We start from the raw sequence: 21,725 nt of genomic DNA, 5'->3' as shown, positions 1-21,725 counted from the left end.
TTACTCCTCAAAATTGAGAGAATACTGTCAGTATGTTTGCTTATTTATCTTAGAAAAACACAGAGGGCTGTGAAAAAGTATTCCCAGTATTGTTTTGTTTTTTACTGAAATGTTTACACACAAAAAGTGATCTGAATAAATAAAAAAAGCAATTTTCAAGCTATTTCATTTGGGACAACGTAAAAAATATTATTCACTTTCACTGCACAGTGACAGCAAAAAGGTCCTGGGTTTAAATCCCAGCCTACAAACTTTCTGTCACAGGCCAAACGTTTGCATGCGCGGCTTCTTCCCAGGTACTGCAGCTTCCTCCCTATGCACTGCTGTTCTTATAAAACCATAATGAACCTTTCCAGGAGTGGCCAGTGCACCAACGTTACTCAAAAAGCGCAACAATAACTCATCAAAAATGCTACAGGCCTCACTTGACTCATTTAATACCTCAGTCCGCTCCTAAAAAACACAAAAGTCCAAATGATATTCTGCAGACTGCCAGGAGAAAATTGGCTGTGCCTCCCATTTACATCTGTTGTAAAACAACGCTTTTCATTAAAAGATCATCAAACCAAAAGCTATTGCTGAGTAATAAATCAATAATATATATTGCAGTAGACAAGTGATCAATATCAATAGAAAAATGTTCAATAATTTCACAGAACTTTGATCCAGAGCCGCACTGCATTCTGGGGGATGTAGGCAGGCTCAACCTCTCGTGGCCAAGGTTGGTGGCACCAACTAACTCACTCACTCTTTGGTTACCTAGCAGCAACGTGTTGAGTAACTTGTGGTTACCTAGCAACAACATGGAGAGTAGAAGCAGCAGCAGTTTCAGGTTTTGAGTGAAAGGAGAAACTGAGCACAACTTGAGAGGAAACTGCAGATAAAACAGGAAGAGTCCCAGCTTGGCTTTATTCTGAAATGTAAAACAAAAAAACAACTCAATGATGATCGATATCGGCTGATATGAATACCTTATATCGTGGTACATTTTTCAGCCATATCGTCCAGCTCTACCAACACTGAAATATGGTGGATGTTCTGGGGTTGCTTCACTTCTTCAGCTCCAGCAAAACCAACACTGAAAGGTTTTGGAGTGGCCTAGTCAAAGTCTGGACTTAAAGAGCTGATTTAGATTCTGTGACTTAAGCAGGCAGGTCATGCTCAGGGAACCTCCAATGTGACTGAATTAAAACAATCCCGCAAATAAGAATCGGCAAATAGAAAAATTACTCTTTCACGTAGAGGGAGGTTGAATTAGAAAGATTTTCTTTTTCTCCATTTTAAGTGAAATCACCTTTAAAACAACCTTTAACTCAGATTACCTTCCACCAATGACAAAATTTCTCTTGTGAATTTTTCTTTTAGAACAAGAAATGGAGAGGTAAGGAGGAAGTTGAGTCTCATTTAGTCCGGTTTGTCATCCATTGCCCACCAATGTGTCACGACTCTCCGTGACAGAAGGAAGTTGCATTCATGTCTCTGGAACCTTAAAATCTGCTGAGTTTCCTGATGGGAAGTGCAGTTAAAGAATAGATGAATCACTTAAAGAGGGAGAAAGGAACTGAATTTAAAAACTGCATCCACAGAAAGAGCATAATGTCCATACAGTGAGAGTCGAAGGTGACGAATCTATTCCTGGAAGGATGCTTAGCAGCTCAGGATCAAATGTGTCATTGAAAAGAAGCAAAAAGTTCAACACAAACACACACTCTCCTTCCTGGTGGTAGAGGTGCAGCAGGGCAGCATTTTAAAGCAGCAACGTTCACCACAGATCTACGCCACACCATCAAGAATTGAACACAGACTCCTGAGGCGAGGCTCAAGGGAAGCACAAACCCAGGCGAAGAATGAGCTCAGCAAACTCGGGATCATTAGCTGGTTGCTACACCAAGCTTAAAAATAAAATCAGTTGCATAATTCAGTTTTATTCCCCTTTGTGCTTTCGACTGAGTACGTAGAAACGGCTCTGTCTGGTCCAACGCACAGCTTTTCTATAACTCTGACCAGCAGGAATGTCAGAATACTTGAGCTGTTTTATTTGAGTCAGACATTGAATGATTGAGCTACATAAAGCTAGGAATGGTAATTAATTGATTTGGTCACTGTAACATCTGTTTTTACATTTATTTTAGAATAAAATCAGGTCAACTTTCTGAACTATGGAGCAACATGAGCATCAAAATGCACGACTTATTCTCACATATGGATCGGTTTCCTGAGAATCTGGGATCAATGAGTGATGAGCAGGATGACCGAGTCCATCAGGACAGAAAAGAGATAATGATGTAATGTTCAATTCACAGGTACTTTCCCTTATCTGTGTTTATTATACGATTTACAGGAATCCAAGTTTGTAACATTTAATTAATACACTATTAGAAAATGACTTTTTCTTCTAAAACCTTTTGTGGATGAGAAATATCAATTGAAATGAACTGATAATGTCACAAAAATGTAAATGTGTAACAAACAAACAGCTGACAATGAAAAACATTCTGGTGTGTAATAAAACACAAAATGTTGTTTCACGTATTTACTGCGTCTCTTATGACTTTGTGTTTTTAAGACGTGAAGCATTTTGAGCTGCCTGGTTGCTGAAACGTGCTATACAAATAAACTTGACGATGACTTGGTGTTGATGATAAAGAAAGCTAGTAAAGAGGAAGCACAATTATTAGCAACGACCTTTTGTGGAGAAATGACCGAGCGCCGTAGGTAAATCTGTTTGAATATGTAGTCAGAACCAGGAGTGGTGAGACTGTGATGCGTCAGTCATAATTTACTATGACTGACGCATAAAAAATTGCATCAGTCATAATAAATGACTGACACAATAATTCATTTGGGGCAGAATTACAAAGCACCTCCTCCATCAAAGATGTAAAATCATGATATGACCATTCAGAGTGCAGACGCTTTAAAAACTACCACATACATGTCCAAATCAAACCCAAATACAGACGTGGCTGAATTTGATTCTTTTTGAGGTGAAAAGATGGGAATTAGGCCATTCAGATTACCATAAAAAAGCTCAATAAGTGTGAATGTAGCCCTGATCTCACTCCACAGTATGCAGACACTCTGTCTGCATCTAAGAAGAATCACCAACCAGGCTATGTAAAAAGCTTGAAGCGGCAGACATGAAACCATATTTTCTGCCTAATCAGGCAAATAATGTATTGTATGCAGAGGATTGAATTCAGTCAAAAAAACGTAAAGTAAAAATTGATGAGAAAAAAACATTTTGTCCCAATCCAAACATCAAAAGCATCAAAGTTTCCCAACATTATTCAAACCTTCAGATGTGTGACAGGGATTTAATCTGCCTCTGACCATGCTGGTCCATCATCTTTGGACCAGCATGAAAAACATGTTTGGAAAAATGGAGAGCAACATGTGAAACTGTGACAGCAGCTTAAGGGCAAACATGATTTGTGAAATCATGATGCATTCTATAATCAAAATATGCACATCTAAATAACCTTTAAAGAGGAACTGAATATTATCATGTCAGGCAGCGACTTCAAGAAAATAGAAAACCAGCAACTGAAATATGGATGCAGTTCCTTCATGCATTTCCAGTACTGTCCTGGGTTACATTTTCTAATCAATCAATAATCAATACAAGTGTGATAACTGATACTAAAGTATTTATCCCAATCACCAGCTTGTGAATGATGTAAAAAAACAAGATAATATTGTTAGTCTTCACAGAGAGAAATAAACTAGAAATTGAAAACACAAAAGCCCAACAAGGTTATATTTCAGACTCTGTTGCAGTAAAAACCAGAGTTTGGTACTGGGTCACAGTGATCCAGAACCGCTGCATCAGAGAAAGCAATCACAAGGGAAAGAGCTCTCACAGAAGGAGCTTCTGTGAGAAAAAAAAACAGAATTGAACAAAAAGAAGAAAGACTGAGAGCTGAAACCTGAGATTGAAAGAAAAAAAATAAAATAAAAAACCCTAAAGGTCTTATTAGCGCTGGGGCGGCGTTTTAGCTGCAGCGTGTGAACCACTTCGACTTGACTCTTTGTGCGAATGCAAATGAAGAGCACTGAAAACAAGAGGGTTAGAGTTTCCTGTGGGAAACTTGACAGGACTGACAGTAGCTCAAACACAGAGATGTTTCTTGAGGCGATAAACTTCACACATGTCACAACAAGCATCCGAACTCTTCCCAGCTATATATAACCCATCAGGAATGAGATGCGTCCAGGTTCTGGTGGAAGCCCGTTAATGAAAGCCTTGTCTCACCTTCAGTAGAAGTGAGGTTATCAGATACCTGGGAATGAACCTTTGCTCTTGCCCGGGGAAAAGCCGACTCAGGGTTCGACCTCTTTTGGAGTGTGGCTACAAAACCCGTGGTGGAAACTCAGCAGGAATGAGGCGGCTTTGCCGTGTTAATGAGACATTTCTGCAGAGTGTTACTTTTTGAGTTGACGTGTTACAGCCAACATCTCAAAGTCAACTCAATCTGGAAGAAAAATCGAGATTCAATATAAGGATTTTATATTTATACAAACTTTTGCTTTAAGAGATGTGAGTTAATGAATCCATCCATTCATCCCTCAAGATTTCATAACCATCCATTAATCATCGAGTCCTCCGTCTGTCCCTTAGTCTACTTATGCATTTACTCATAAAAAAAATAATTAATTGTGTCACTGGTAATGCATATTGAAATGAAGAACATTTTCTTTCTTACCACTTCAGCATCTCAGCCACTAAAGACAAACATATCGGTATTAATGAGAGTCACTCCGTAAAAAACTTGCTTTCTATGCATATGTAATCAATATGTAGAGCAGGGATGTGCAAAGGTTTTGCTATTGCACTCGGAGGATTTTAGGATCATTTTTGTGTTTTCTTTTTAAATCAAATTACTGCATTAGGAATTTAGGAATTCTGCGATAGTTTCCCTCACTAAAACTCTTCCAAAAACTACATATGGAAGAAAAAAGATCAGAAAAAACAGCAAGCAGACAGACTGAACACACAAACATTTTTGTTCTTTAAAGACCTTAAAAAGTTTAATTTGTTCCTCGATAATAAACTACAGAGTAACCATAAGTAAGGATGAGGTAGTGTTGCAGAAGAAGAAACCTGCTACATCCATGGGGAAGTTATTCACTTAAACTAAATGTTTCTGACTATTTTTGTACAAAATTTGCAATATACTCAGTTATACATTAGTGTAGAGAAATGTATGGATTTGCTGATTTTGTATGGATTTCTTCAATTGATAAAATGCAAAAAACTGAAAGGACTGATTTTAATCGTTTCCAGAACTGAATTTGTTCTGTAGAATTTTTTAAATAACATCTCTGCATATGTTGGTTTTTTCCAATAAGTAGAATTTTTTCAGTCTGTATACCCCAGTTAATGATTGATAGATTACTAAATTAGTTGACGATTATTTCTAAAAGCAATTTTTCCAATTAGTTAACCTAGATATGCAATCAGCTATTTATCCACAATCTTTGTTTTTTCCATCCATCTTTTTGTTTATCATCCACCCGTTCATTTCTCTTTTTCCTGACTGTCCATCCATTCATTCCTGAAATTTTGAAGTTTCCATATTTAAAATTTGACCACTGTAAAAAAAAAATGTTTTTCTTTAAACAAGCTGAGTCTGGAAGCCTGAATCTGTGATCACACCGACAGCTGTCAGAAACAAGCGAAGGTTGGAGTGGAAGACGGGCCGAAAGCAGAGACATGGCACCAAGCTACTGTCGCAAACTACAGAGAAAACAGCCACAGATGGACAAGCAGAGCATCGTCATGAAGGAAAGTTCCCAGCAGTTTTCACACGAAAGAACGAGGAATGACAGAAGAAGCGTGAGAAAAAAAAAGAAAAAGAAAAAAATCATCTCATCGCCTGCGGGAGGTTGACAGTTTTACATTCAGCGAGCTGCGATTGAAACTGAGAGCTGGGGAACAAGAGAAGACAAGGAGGAATGAAGAGCACAGCAGAGATCAAGTCATACAGGAATGAGATCAGTGAGACTCAGCGTTTTGAGTCAAAGTGAGAAAAGCAGCCGGGCCCTCCAACAGATGTCTTCAGCTCATTCCTAATGGCTTCCAGCTCAGGAGAAATTAAAGTGTTTCTGACATTTCTCAGAGCCGCTTAATGTTTAACTGCAGCAGCATGCAGGTAAATAAATACATTTCACTGCCACGCAACCAAACAATGGATCGAAAATGTGGCGACCTGGTTAATATAAAGAGTGAGCTTTGCTGAGGCTCGAGCCACACAAACACCTCTCTGTTAAAAGCCTCAGGCTGACGCCTCTATCACGCTGCCAGCCCTCCTCCTCCCTCTCATCAGGACAAAAAGAGCTAAATTACACATCGCACAACGGTTTCCTGATGGTAATGTACCCGTTCAGACCTGGTGGAAGGAGGGAGCGAGATAGACGCATCCAGCCCACTCAATGTGGCTGCTGTTGCAGCTCACATTCGTCATATGCAGAGGAGACATATTGGAAAAGAAAAGTAGCCTTTGATGTTTAACACGGTTGTCTAACATATTCCAAGAAGGTTTGAAAATCGCCTGCTTTGCCGAGAGCCATTAGTGAGTATTAGAAGTGTCCTGAACCACAGGAGGTACGACGTGTGCTGGAAACGCTGCAAGAAAACACAGCTTTTAACGATTTAACAATGAGACGGTTTGAAATGAGCAAAATAAGAAAGGACAGACCACATACTCGTCATGTTCAGGAATTACAGCAGTCTTCATGCATGTTTCAAATTTGTTTTAACGCTACTCAGAGCCGGCGCAAGTAATATAACTAAATAAATTAAATCAAAGAAAAAAAAGACCTTTTTAAAGCTTTGAATTAAACAAATGCAGTTTCTGGTGAAAAATAAAATTAGATATATTTCCACATAAAATAGGTCATATTGCATCAGGTGCTCAGGCTTAGAACATCATGCCTCAACATTTTGAAGAAGTTTTGCTCGGTTCAAACCTCAAACATTTAGCCAGGAAGCTGGAGCTCGGTGGATTTTGTCACCTCCAACTTTTCATACAGGTAAAAGGAGCCAAAATAACAATCTTCATTTTACATGAGTGACAACTTGTGATTTGTTTTTTTAATTATCATAGAACAGAAACCTTTTAAAGAATAAATGTCTATGAAATAGTTTTACTTATTTTGTTCCTGAATTCACATTTTTGTACGTCCATTTGGATCTCGACTGCTTCTTGAAACAGTACAAACTCAAAAAAAAAAAAAAACTAGCTGGTTTTGGTCAATTAAAATGTTTTTTGTTGGTGTCTGGAAAACGAGCCATTTCAATAAATAACATCATAAATAAGCAGGTACAACCCTTCACCTAGTAACCCCAGCAAAGCCCAGCCGTTACCTAGCAACCAAAGTAGAGTTCCAACATGTTTGGTCAGCTGGTTTTACAGCTGCATGTGCTGTACAATGGCTACTGGAAAAGACAAGGGCTTTGCTGTTGACGTGCCATCCAGAAACCAGTTTCTGCAATCGTGTTGGCTGTGCAGGAGGCTCTACTTCTGCTTTGCAAACATGTATGGTTGTATAATTATGCATCTGTTTGCAGCCATTCTCATATGAGTGTGTAAATGTTGAGTTGGGGGGCGTGGCCAGCAGCTTGCTCGGATTTAAAGAACAGCTTATGATGAAAGACTAAAATCTCATTATCCAAGAATGATTTGTTTTTCGCACAAAAAATAATCAGAATGCTTTGTATAGGCTGTAAACCTACCCTAATCTGTTCCAGAAAGCATAGTAGGTCCCCTTTAAAAGAAATGTCAAGAACAGCAGCAGTTTTATAAACTTGGCCATAAAAACTGTTTATTACTGTTGCAAACACACAAGATAAAAGAATGACATTTAGAAATTTCAGCTTCGAACACAACTCACTTTAAATGCCTGAAGTGAATTTAAAAGAAGTTCTTTTTTAGAGTGAACTGGGGGAGAGAGAAAAAAACCTCACTCCTCCTATCGCGTTTAGAGCGCCATCTTTTTCCAAAAGCAACAACCGCCACCTCCAGCAAGTTGCTGAAATGTGTGAAGGAAGCAGGTTCATGGCTGGTTCCAGCTCACTGGATTCAGCTGGATGCCGTCTCTCATCAGATCATTAACTGAGCATCATAAATTTCAGAGAGGCTGGAAAAAAGGTCTGTAGAAACCTCTGAGCCGGGCAAATAACCTAAAATGATTTCTAGAGTCAACGGTTGTTTACAATGACTGGATTGTTTTTTAAGTGGAAAAACGCGGTTTGAAAACTAGCCAAATATTTCTAGTGCATTTCTTTCTCCTTTGGGCTACATACCTGGTGGACCCCCTGCTGAGCCGTCAGCAGCAGGGCTGCATTGTGTGTAAGGAAGGTGCTGGGCGTTGACACTGGGGTGAAAAAAAAAAGGATAGTAACTGTACATCAAAGCCCAACAGTGATGTAGGAGCGAATCACATCAGTTATTTTTCATGAGGTCATAAAAAATTTATTACAGATGAGAAATTATATATTGGGGAGCTGTTACCTGTCAGCTCCTGGATTTTTTGTGCTTTAACGCTGACACCGAAGCTCGCAGAGTCAAAGAGCGGCTCTAAGTTATTAATAATTTGCTGTAACTGACAGGGTTTGCATTGTGGCGACACAAGGAGAAGGTCTGTGGTCAGAAATCACAGCTGGAACCTTTTCTGGGAGGATTTTCCATGTTCTCTCTGGGTCTTCTCCAGGTACTCCGGTTTCCTCCCAGTCAGAAACATGCATGTTAGATTAATTTGCGATACTGGCTCAAGAAGTTTGAGTGTGCTTCCATGTCTGGCGCTCTCTTCTGTCTCTCTGAGTGATCATAAATTGGGTTATTTATTCTTTCACAAATCCTCAGAACAGAAACCAGAACTCAGGTGGAAATATTCAGTTAAGTATTCAGGCTAAAGCTGGGCGATAAATCAGTTTGAGTCACTAATCAAATATTTAGTTTTTTAAGATTTGAGTTCTAGAAAATCAGGATTTTAACATTAAAAGAATGGAGTAGTAAGTTTAAGAACTAATACAGAAATATAAAATGAGGATTGTAAAGTAATAATCAGTTTTAGAAGGAAAAAGTTAATCATTTAAACGAATCAGCATCAAATTAACATTGAAACCAGATATAGTGAATAAAAAAAATCTATTTAAAAAGACAATTATCCCTGACACTGACCTCATCAAGTTTTCTGGCATTTAGCAGAAATAATTTTGGAGATTCCGACGAAGCTAATATAAGAAAGGTTTGGTCAGATTTAACTTCCCAGTAGTTTTTTTTATTCAGTGTATGTAAATATCAAATGATGCTATTGAAACCTTTTCTTCCATTGAAACGACTTTTTTCTCAATTTTCAGGTTTTCTGGTAAAATTATGTGTCTATTCTTCATATTTTACCACTACATTATATTGACCTGATACTCTGTCATATAACTTGCAGAAATGATGCTTGAAATAAAAGCCACTTCTTGGAAATATTTGTCATTGTTTTTAGGAAAGAAAGCAAGAAAACAAAATGTTCAATACTCGAAATAAAACAAAATAAAATCGGATTTTAAATTTAAGCCCAGATCCAATTCAGACTCTTTTGGTTTATTTTTGTATTTCAAAGCTCGAATCTTTGAACTGTCCGGTCTGTTTTTAGTTTGCTGTATTGCATTAAAGCAATGGAGACAAATAATCTGAATGCAGTTTTCTCGTGGCATCATGTTGGTACCACAGTCAAACATGGTGGAGGTCCCATCATTCTGTGGGGATTTCCCATTAAAGGGTCAGAAACTAGAGAAAGAAAGTGTAGAGAAAATTTCTGGTTGATTTTTTTGGTCTTCTCAGAATCTCAGCCTGGAGCGAAAATTTATATTTAAGTAGGATGACCTAGAGAGGGCTGCCAAGGAAGCATTTACAGTGGTGGCACTGGGAATACTCCAGCCCTTCCACTTTAAAACCAGCTGCCAGTTTGAATTCAGGAGACATAAACTCTCACTCCTTCTCCTTTTCACTAAAATCATTCTTTTTTAATAAAGCTGATTTATAGCCTTGGAGCTAAACCCAACAGACACACTGAAGATAAAAAAAAAACAGAAATACTCTCTCCATCATTCAAACCAGTCAAGTTATAGAGCCTTGGAAAACTGTTCAGACCATTAAACCTTTCTATATTCTGTCATCCTATCACCAGAAATGTATTTTTAGGGCTACAAATCAAAACAAACCAGCTCAGGAAATTACGTGGGATGGATAAACAATTTTGTTGCAAACAAAAATCTGAAAAGTACGGATAGCATTTGCATTCACTCAGTGAATCTGTAATTTGTGGAAACACTTTTGCTTTCAATCAGAGCTGCAAGTGTGTTAGGATGAGTGTCTACTTGCTTTCCGAATCCAGACCTTGCTGTTTTGGCAGCAGGGTCCTAAACAACAAGATTCATCTAATTGGATGTGGAGCATCTGGAAAAAAAGAAGCTATTTTAAAGTTTTGCCATAAATTCTCAGTTGGATTCAGTTGTAGCTGATTTCTGCTACTCCAACACACACATGCTCTCATTCGCCAGCCCAGTGGTTTATGGGGAAGGTCACAAACCAGGTTTTCATCTGCGTTTCGCTTTTTCTTTTTCAAACGATAAACTGAACCGAGCTCAGGAAGATGTGCAAAGCTTGGTTGGATGAAAACACATCCAACCAAGCTTTGCAAAAACACATCAAGATAAGCTATTAGTGTTAGTCAATATTGATAAGTATTGATTAGTTTTTTGTTTTAAATATCTGAAATACTGCTAAGCTGATAGCGTGAGCTTTCCTACTTTACCCACAGTTTTCAATTTTTACACAATTATGAGGCACTTTGGCAAAACTTTAAACTGTAGTGGTTGTTCCAAGATGTACTAATAAAACCCATTAATCTGCTAAAACATGAATAACTAACTGTCTTTGGATTTGATAAGTGCTTCTTAAAATTAATATATCGAACATCTTTTCACGCTGATGTGTTCTGGTTGTACACAGATTTCATTTGATTGATATAAATAATATTTAAGCACACAGCTGTTCTACTTATGTGTCCCTAAAGAGTCTAGTGGGACATTTTAACACATGTGATTTTGGGGCATCAGAGTAAACTGGGTAGAATACTTTTGAACATCACATGTTGGATAAATTTATATGTAAGATATTTTTGACACCAAGCGTAATTTTTACTCACACTTTCCAAATATGAGGGATCTCATGCTGATCACATTAAATTACAAACATAGAATTTTATGGTTGAAATGTGAAAAATGTTTAAATAAAATAAATAATAGATCAGGAGTACTTCCTGCATTTTGGGGTTTTTTTTTAGAAGAGATGTGGTGAGAAATGAACCAGCTGCTGGACTCCACTGAAAGTGTCCGTTTCTTGATACGATGACCTTCAAAAGGCGCCAGGTTTCGTTTTAGGACAAACACAGAGCTTCTTGATCAAAAACCAGACACGAAGCAAAGCTTTGAAAGTCTCTCGATAAGACATGTTGCGAAATCCTTTGAGGAAAATGTATCCCGTTAGTGCTTACATCTACGCCGCAGCACTGATGGAAAGAGCAAACAGATAAATAATCGGACACGGAGAGGACACCACAAAGCAGACTGGAGAAATGATGAACGAGCAGAGGAGGACAAATAAAAAAATCTAACGCTGATTTAAAGAAGATAGAAGGTGAAGGATGGAAAATCTGTGCTCAGTGGTAGACGTAGAGAAAATCAGATTTTCCAGAAAATATCCACCAGGTGATCAAAGGTATCGGGAAGGAGTGAGAGGATGACGAAGAGTCTGTGGATGTGGATTCATCAAACAGAAGTGAAAACTTAATGACAACTGAAGCTCAGGAATATCAAAGATCTGGGGCCGACTGAAAAATGTTATCAAGATGCCAGCGTTTCGTACGAGTCGATAGATAATTATTGATTTTGTTTTAAATATCTGAAATATTGCCAAACTGATTTTTCCTGTCTCATCTAAAGCTTTCACTCCACACTGTTTTTTATTTTTAACCTCTGACTACATCTCCCAGAATGCTGTGCGGTTCTGGATCCAGGTTTTAAAAATTATTGAACATCCTATCAGATCTATTGATATTGATCAACAGGTCTATCACAATAGATATTGATTTGTTGCCTAGCTGCACCCACGTCTTGCTTAAAGTCCAACCGCTCAATAATTTGCTTGTTTTACTGGGTTTTTGATGACATTCAAGCCGCCATGTTTTCTCCACTCTCAGTTGAAAAGTCGAGACTTGGTGTCCTGGTGGTCAGCTGAGCCTTTCAGGCGGCTGAAGCGTGTGAGAGAGAATAGTGGTGGTGCTGCTTCCTTAAACTTGAATGAATTCCTGCACCGGCCTTCCTGCTCGGCCTGTCGGGAGCCAATTATGAGCAGAAGCAGACTTTCTGATTAACACACGACCGCCGCGAGAGGAGACACAGAAAAAAGGAGTGAAAACACCCTTTAACACCGTGTTCTCTCGTGTGATTTACCAGCCACATTAGCCGTAAAGATCAGGCAACCGTGCAAAACATGTGGCTCAATTATCGCATAGGGCCTGCACAATGACTCAACGGACACGAATTCAAAGCTGCTGCAGGCTCTCTATTCACCTGCTGAAAGTCTTTTCACATAGAAGCGAGACATTAAAGGAGGAGCACCATCAGAACAAAGCCCCAAACAAACTGAACTCAGGTCACTGATTAACCAGACTAAAACCCACTGCAGCTAAACATCAGCCCCACTTCTTCTTCTCTGTCTGAATGAATCGCTGTGCTTTCAAAAGCAACAATAACTTGAGTATGAATGGGCCAGAGACCCACACTGAGGCAAAGTGGGAAACTTAAAAACGCTACGGATTCAATGCTCGACAGGAAAAACACCAGAGTTACTGGATTTACTTTGTTTTTTTGACTGGAGTAACTAGAGTTTGGGTCAGAGCGCTACTTTGTTCACAGACTGCCACTAGGGGGAGCTAGAGCGCAAAGAGGAAAAAGTGCCCCTCTGAAATCTTCTGTAAGTGTATTGTGTGTAGCTAAAGGCAGCATTTGGTGTAAAAAAAAAATCATTTTCTAACTCATTTAAAGCAGGAGAAAAACAAACAATGCTCACATAAATCTCTGGGCTAGTCAAGTCTTTTCAATTTACTCCAATTCAGTTTATAAAGCGGCAATTCACAACAATCATTGTCCTAAAACAATACATAAAATCAATGGAAATTGTTAGTTTCAATTTTCCATAAGTTTACGCATCACATAGACCGTAAAGAATAATTTGATTGATCGACATCAAACTGAAAACATTTAAAACATTAAATCAAAAATAAGTAGGTTAATAAATGAGTAAACTATATGTGTACACAATTCAAATAGTAGAAGTAGAACTTAATTAAAAAACTAAATTTAAATAATTTTATGGTGAAACTGTTATTACGCATGACTGAAACCAGAACAAAAATATAAAACTAAAACATAAATCTAATAGATAAGACATTAGGGTGATTAATGTCTTATATCACCTTAATAATAGCATTAGAAATAATTGTTTTTCTTTTTTGAAAGAAAGCTTTTGCAACAATAGACCATAATAACATCGTTTCATGCCTGATTGCAACTTTAACTTAATTCTAGCTTGACATTAAGAGATGATTTTCCTAAGACTTCTTTTGCTGAGTCTTCACTTCTCTGATAAATCAGCACAGATGCAAACAGCCACTCACAAATCACACAAGCCAATTAACATCATTTTGTCCTAAAACTGCAGAGACAGAGCCAAATCAATAAAAAATAAGCTGTGCTTCAGGTCTCATACTCACACAGCTGTGTTCCTCGTCCCTTTGGTCTGCACAGCTGATAAAAAAGCAGCTTCACGGGGCCAATTGCTCTCGTGGGACACTGTGGAGGAATTAGCAGCCAGATGCCCATTAGCCAGAGATCCAGCAGACATGTGCTGCCTGGGAGGAACTGTGCATCACACTTCCAGTTCCTCCTCTCTTTATGCCTCCGCCGTTGCTCCACAGGCAAAGAAGGAGGAGCAGCAAAAAAAAAAAAAAAAAAGAAAGCATTTTACAGCCTCTGCTTGTGAAAAACAAAGACACCGCTCCTCCTCTTCCAAACTATTTAACAATAGTGCACCTCCTCTGAACTGCCTGCTCAGTGACCTGCAGCCAAAACAGCGAGATGTTGCCAAGTGTCCGCTGGGAAAGGTGACCACCCGCTGAACGGATTGTTTTAACGCCTCCATCAAGCTACCTTCACTTCACTGAGGAGAAATGCAATGCCTCCCGCGTTTTAACCTTGTCCCTCGAGTCAAAACACAGTTTTTGAGCACATCCTTGTCATTTATTTATACAGTTCTGCTCTCAGAATAAGAGAGAACAATCCTTTCACTCTTGCTGCCCTTTCCCAACCACTCAAACCACAGAAAATATCCTGTTGGAGCCGTTTCTTTCAGAATATGAAATATTTTCTTTATCAACACTGCACCGGGTGGCTTTGGGTTTGGCTCTGTTGACCAAGACTTCAAGTTTTATCACAATATTTTGCAGAACTATTGTAACAATAAAAAGAGATGATGCATCTTTTTTCGTCAACTCTGTGACTGAGTCATGGCAATCATAGCCCCACAAACAATGCTGCCAAAAACATCCATTAATCTGTAAAGAAGCATGATTAGTATCACCAGTTTACACACTTTAACTGTATTTTCAAATTTATTGGTTGTTTTTTATGCTTTCCTTCAACAAATACTGGAGAAAATAGTAAAACTATGAATCCTGATGACAAGGACTGTTTAGCGAGTTTGTAAACATCATTAATGGGAATTTATTGTGACAAGAATAAATCAAAATTCTCATAATGACAAGAAATTCATCATGATAAACAATATGATAAGAGTCAGCTTTTCCTCCACAGCTGGAGGAAAGAGAAATCAAAGCTGGTGGTCTTAGAGTCGGTCACCTGCGCTGCTGGAGGGCACAGGGTTAATTGTGTGTGTGTGTGTGTGTGTGTGTGTGTGTGTGTGTGTGTGTGTGTGTGTGTAAGAGCGAGAGAGAAAGAGAGAGAGAGAAATTAATGAATGTATGGCAGTTATCAATCAATTCCGAGTCTTCCAGAAAATAATGACAGACAGAAAATCTATTTAAAAGTGAGAGAGTCTAAGTCAGCAAGTCTAGACTTTGTAATTTATCAGAACAGGACTCCATGAAGTAATCTGATGAGCAAAAGAATAATAAAAAAAAAAAAAACATTGCATTTATTAGCCAATTCACTCCACAAATACACCTTTTATGGTCGACTGTCAGGAAGAAATGCATGCAAAACACGCTGCTTATGCCAGAAAACTAATCCGAATCTCTCCATCCCACCAGGGAACATGGAGGTGGCAGCATCATGCTGTGGGGATGCTTTTCTTTGAGCTTGCACTGTTAATAAGACACATTTTCTTATATTTGGCTAAATCTAATGAAGAAACTAGTTAGTGGCGGAAGTTGAAGTCGCCAAGTTCCCTTCAAGGAACTTAGAATTTATTCTAAGCAATTGTTTAGAATAAATTGTTCTCATGTGTTAAATGATTAAGGTGAAGTCCTGACTTAAAATATAAACATGCCCCAGGTCCTGACTGGTTAGCAAGTCAACACCATGATGCGCCCAGTCGGAATATTTCTGTTACGCAGCCGCCGGATGCCCAAATGCGTCCCCCACAGCACAAACGCGCATAAAACGGGGCGCATTGCTGGGAGCTGATCCGCGCGTCTACGAGCTGTGGCCGATGTCCAGATCACACCGAGACTCACAGACGCCACGGCAAGACAGACACACAGACAAACACACGCGCAGACGGGCTGGAAATATCCCCGGCAATATTATTATAACCGCTTATTATGGAGCAAACGCAAAGAGAGGAGGAAAGCGCGCGGCATGACGCCAGTTTTATCTGTTCTTACCTTAGAAAAACAGGGAGAAGAGTGTCGTAGCAGCGGTCCAAACTTTGGGGATAAGCTGTATTTACACAGCAATGCCTTTAACTACACGAGTCCACCAGAATAATTCAGAATAGTCCGGAGTCTGTAGTTCAGCCAAAACTCGGGAAACAGTCAAATGTTCTTGTTGTAAGCGCCGACTTCCACTTGTCACAGATATTTAAGACTTGTCAACAAAGAAGGACGGCCAAATATGACCTGCACCGTGGAGGAGCGCACCGTGGACGCTCTCCGCTCCTCGGTCGCTCTCTGAATGCGAGCCCCAGCCACACCGCCTGCTCTCCAGGCTCCGCAGCCGGACCAGCAGGCGCCGCCAGGTGCTCATTTACATAACTGCACCGGCTGTGTCCAATCACAGCCGCAAGCAAGGTGCCTGATTGAATATGCCAGCATGCAGCTCAGCCAATCAGAGCCGCCTGGGGGAGGGAGTTACGTACTGGGCAACAGCAGAGAAGCGCACAGGACAGACAACTATAATGAGTTATTTAGAGCAACAAATTAACTTCACACGCATGTTATTCTGGAGTGTGGGATGAAGAGGGGTAAACAAATAACACAGGAAGCCTAAAGTAGGACTCAAAGGTTACAAACCAGAGGGGAAATAATTACACAAATAAATCAGAAAAATATCCAAAGGTTAGACAGAACAGAAGACAACTAAATACAAAATAGAGTAGGCTATTTTATCTTGACTTGGTATCAATATTATCTTAATATTAATAATATTATCAATATTATATTAATAATATTGATACCAGGTCACATCGATACCTTGAGATTCCCTTATAAAATCTTATTTTATTTTTGTGTCATTTTGTTTGTTTATGTTGTTCATTTTGTACACAGCTTTAAACTTTCTTCCAATTCTTTCTAAGGTTTTAACAATATCATTCAAAGGAAAAATCACCAAAACACCTCAGTGTCATGAAATTTGATATATCAAACTATTAGAATAAAAAGCATCTCTATCAGTATCAACATCAGTGATACTGGCCTCGTGTTTGTTTGGTACAGGAGACATACCAAAATATGCACCTGTAACACCTGTAATACAAAATAATAATGAGCTGAATATGGCAAGACCTGTTGAGCAATAATAAAGAAACCCAAATTATGAACTTCCTGGCTAATGTTATCTGAAATGCTAACATTAACATGTTTGCTACCAAAGGCTAATTTTATCCACTCTGCTACCGGTGACTAATTTTGAATTTGCTAACTGGCTAATGTTTTATAATACCATAACAATAGCATACTAGCTTCAAAGAGCTAATTTCTGTTGCTATTTTAGTGGAAGCTTATGCGCTTAAATAAGACAAAGTTATTAGCTCACTGCAATTGATATAGCAATGGCATTTTAGCTACAAGTAGCTAAATTCAGCAACTATGCTAAATGGTTATTTACATGGTAAAATTATGGTTGAAATATTGAACTTTAACAAAGACTGTAATGGTAGCTTCAAGAGCTAATTCAATGTCCGTGGTAATGTACATGGTAAAATCAGATAAAATTCAAGAATGACCAAATGGCACTTTAGTTACCAATAGGCAACTAAAGTGCTGAAGTTAAGCTAATATTCACAAATCACAAAACTTTAGCGACAGTTTTAACACTACCTTGTTTGCGAGCATTAAGTAACTTTATCTGGACAGCTAACCAAGAAAAAGTAAATTGTTTTAATGGTACATGCACTATAAGCTGTAAACATATGAAGTTATAGATGTGAAGAGCTGAAACAGTGCCAAGGTTGTAGACGAAGCTGCAGGCCAAGAAATGCATGTTAAAGACAGAGGTTCTTAATAACAGGCTTTCACACAACAAGAACAATTTGGTGTAGTTTCAGTTTGGCACCAGTGCAATTTAAATGTGGGTCATATGATCTAGAAGCAGTTAAACTGATGCATGTAAAGGAAATTGTTTCAGCTGCTCATTGAAGTAGATTTATAAACTTTCAAACTGTTTAAATAATCAGTAGTAAAAGTCTCTGCATCTGGCCAGACTCATTCGTTCTGGACCCTGTACTCAACGGCAGTATTCATTTCTTAAGGCAACTTTATTACAGAGTATTGGTGGAGTAACTGTATACTATTACTGCCTCTTGGCTATAATGACTTACAATGAAGGGTTAGCAGGAAAGCAGAGCTGCAGCCAGGTCAGTTGTTGATATGGGACCCCGAGGCAACACGGGGCTGAGTCGGGATTTCATGTTTAAAAAGAGCCACATGTGTGACTTTCTATACTGCAGGACATCAAAAGTGAATAATACAGACTAGAAAGGAGGCTTTAAAGCAGGTGGAGTGCTTGTTTGTGCTTGTCTGGCAGAGAGGAGAGAAACTTTAGCTGGAGCTCAATCAGCAACCGGGGACAATAGAGATCATTTACTTACTGAGCTCCACCTTGGATAAACTAGGAAGGGGAACTCCTTAAAAAACTTTGTGCTTTCTTTGCTGATTCCAAGTTGTTTTGTGTTTAAACTTGTCCAGTGAAATCTTGAAAATAACTCCTAAATAGTTCTGAATCCATAAGATCTCACAGAACACTATTTAAAATACACAGTCCTTTTACAGTATTCAGTCATTTAACACCCACAAAGTGTCGTATTAAAGCTAGAAATTGTTGTGCATTTTATTGGATGTTTTGATAAACCAACACAAAGTAGAGCATATGCATGAATTTGACAGAAAACACAGCATGCATATCTGTTCAAACCAGAGTTAAATGTTTTAGAACCACCACGGAAGCCAGAAGAGACCATAATTGCATGGTTTTTTTTATCATGTTGTTTTTATGGCATACCGATGCCAATTGTGTTGAGATAATGAGACGATTTCTCCCGTTTTCACGAGAAGACGAGGTTTCCTCAAGATAACGAGATGGTAATCTTCTCTTGAAAGCTGCTAATCGTTCTTTAAACCTTCCCAAGAACGGACCGAAACTGGAAACGTCAGATTGGAAAGAACTTGACATCGATCAACGCATCAACACTTATAATTTCTCTCCTGTTGTTGCTTTCAGCTTTTGTGCAAATTACATCTGTGAGTTTTTTTTTAGTTTAAAGTGGTGAGCATCGCAGCTTATAGAATTTCTTCATCGCAAAATATCTCAGTCAAATTGGAAGGATAATGTTTGCGATTATGTTTTGCCAAATACTCTCAACTAGATTTACAGCTGGACTTTGACTGGGCCATTTTAATACATGATTATGCTTTGATTTAAGAATGTTTTTAAGGGTTATTGTTCTGCTGAAAGGTGAACCTTGACCTCTCGAATTTTCTTACAGGATGTCCTGCAGGTTTGCTCTTCCTGTTATGCTCCATAAATCTTGTCAGTCTTTCATAAAGCTGAGATAAAGCACTGGGGGGAAAAATCAATAGCCCACTGCACTGAACCCCAGTGAAAACCTCCTGGTTATTCCACCAATTAATAATTTCTGAGTTAAAAAATTTGTATTGTTGTCTCTAAATAAATAAGAACTTGTTTTCTGTGCATCATTTGAGGTCTGACAGCCTCAAATGATGATTATTGATTATGATGGATCAATGTGGTAAATTTAACAAGACTGTTTCCTATAATCTAGAAAAAAGACAGATTAGCACACATTTGATGTTTGTGTGTCGACTGAAAGTGCTTTTTAGAGTTTGCACACTTGATTTCTGCCTTCCCTTGTTTCTGCTTCACTGATGCCATGTTTTCATCAGCCGTTCTCCCTTCCTCCCCCTCGCCATCTCCACCTCTGTTTCCAACTTTTTTTGGCTTGAAAATAAAAAGAGTTGTGCTGAATTTTCATCTGTTCTCCGTGCATGTTAACATTTTCTCATCACTTTTCAGTTCACAGCTACGACAAACCAAACGCTTGTTTCTTCTCTCTTCTCTTCTCAAACTGCGGCAATTAAAATGTGAAGCTGCAGGCCTTCATCTGTGAATTAAGGGCCACAATAGAGAAAAAAGGTGATTAATTCAGTGACATCAGCAAGAAACTGATTCCCAGAATTTGTCCAGTTGATGAGTGCAGTAACTCCCAGCTCTGTTATTCTTTTCCCAAAAGCCGTCCCCTTTGCCTTTCAGCTCGTTTTTGTCGTGCACGTCGTCCAACAGGCTCTGCTTTGTTAGTTGTCTGGGCAACTGCAAATCCCCTGGCAAAATTTATGACCTTTTTTTTTCCTGCATTATTTCCCTTCTACCCTCGCTCGTATTCTTGTTTTCGCCTCACTTCTGCTTTTCCTGGATCCCTTTTTTTTTTTTTTTTTGTTGATATTTCTCATTTCGGTCTTTTTCCACACAACTCTCACGGTTTCTCTGTCGAGTTTTGGTTTGTTGCTAATGCACCCCCCACCCCCTTCATCCTCTCCTCCCTCTTCAACTCTGAGTGAAAACCAGTGGAGCATAAAAAGCAGGTCTGATCCTGTGAGGAATTCACACAGTGAATTCACGCAGCGAGAAATGAACGGGGAGGGAATAAAAGAGAAAAAGTTGTTCTGCACTTATGAGGCCGCGATGACGACAAACCGCTTGGTGCCAAGAAAAGAAAGTGTTACCTGAAGCATCAATGCCATTCGAAGAAGAAGAAAGAGCGGGTTTCAAGACGTGAAAACTGTTAAAAGTTGGCAAAGTTTTTCCTTTTTTTTTAAGAGGTTGCTGCACCTAGTGGAAAAAAATTAGCATTTTTATCAAAAGCTTTTATTTGGCGTTGGTGATTTTGCCTGTATTGCCTGTCAGAGCGAAGATGCATCTTGAATTGATCACGTCTCTGACATCAGAAACACAAGCCTCTGAATTAGAGATGGAAGCGTTCAGTTTAAAGGAACAACACACAGTCTCTGTCTCTCTCCCTCTCTCTCTCTCTGCGGCTGCCTCTCCACCTCCTGTTGTGGTCTGACAGCTGTGCAGGGCCGCAGGACTCAGACAACGCAGATCAGTTGCAGAATGCGAGGCTTGCAGAGTGTTGGGAACCAGTGTAGAGCCGCATACCGCGCATTCTGCCTTCTGAAACATATCCGCCAGGGTCTCTGGGAATGTTCAAAGTCTCCACTGGCAAACAAGAAAAACCCTTAATGTTTATTTTACAGCAACATACAGCGGCGTGCACACGCCAGCTAATATTTTAGGTTTTTGTTATGTGGAAAATGGAACAATGAGAGATGATTTCAATATGTTCTCCACTCATAAAGAGATTTAGAGGGTTTGGTATCCAACATGGGCTGAAAGGCCACTCACACAGGAAGAAGCAATCACTGCAAGTGCAACATAAAAATCCAGATTAAAGACTGAAAATGAAAATGATCTGATTAAACTTAAAGTGTTTGGTCATAATCAGAGGTGTATAATAACTTATAATATTTACTTAGTCATGTTCCCTTGGATAATTTTGGGGGAAAAATGTATTTTTAGGAGTGGTACTTTTTACTTTTACTTGAGTAATATTGTTATTATTAACTATTTCTACAGTTTCTTAGGTGAAATTTCTGAATTGTCTATCAAATACAAGAGACTTAAATAAAGATATAACAAATAGATTTTAACCATAAATCTATGACAAACACCTACAGTTGAAGTTAAAAGTGTGATTTCTTGTTTGCACAAGTTCTGGACAGTAAATCAATAACAATATATATCGCAATAGACACATATATATTTATATACAGTCTATATGATGAGCCAACCAGCCAAACGAACAAACAAACATCTTTTCATCTGATTTTTGTCAGGTGAAAATGTCTCACCGTGA

The 21,725-nt window shown here is 38.7% G+C and overlaps 1 protein-coding gene across 6 annotated transcripts in view; it reads right to left on the bottom strand.

The window, feature by feature from the left end:
• Positions 1 to 16,253, bottom strand: part of ddr1 (discoidin domain receptor tyrosine kinase 1) — an 80,809-nt gene extending 64,556 nt beyond the window's left edge. For 4 of the 6 annotated variants that reach the window (XM_055047584.1, XM_055047585.1, XM_055047587.1 and 1 more), the window contains exon 1: positions 13,834 to 13,964. In XM_055047584.1, coding sequence (XP_054903559.1) covers positions 13,834 to 13,964 — 131 coding nt within the window. Of the gene's footprint in view, positions 1 to 8,308; positions 8,478 to 13,833; positions 13,965 to 15,963 lie in introns of those variants that run through there. The other 2 variants (XM_055047588.1, XM_055047589.1) reach the window with 2 other exon arrangements.
• Between the last annotated feature and the right edge of the window lie 5,472 nt (positions 16,254 to 21,725).

The sequence above is a fragment of the Poeciliopsis prolifica genome, unplaced genomic scaffold (assembly GCF_027474105.1).
Source record: "Poeciliopsis prolifica strain line A6 unplaced genomic scaffold, Auburn_PproV2 SCAFFOLD026, whole genome shotgun sequence".
Lineage (NCBI taxonomy): Eukaryota > Metazoa > Chordata > Actinopteri > Cyprinodontiformes > Poeciliidae > Poeciliopsis > Poeciliopsis prolifica.
Note: the sequence above shows the minus strand (reverse complement) of the source record. Positions and strands in the feature narration are given on the sequence as shown.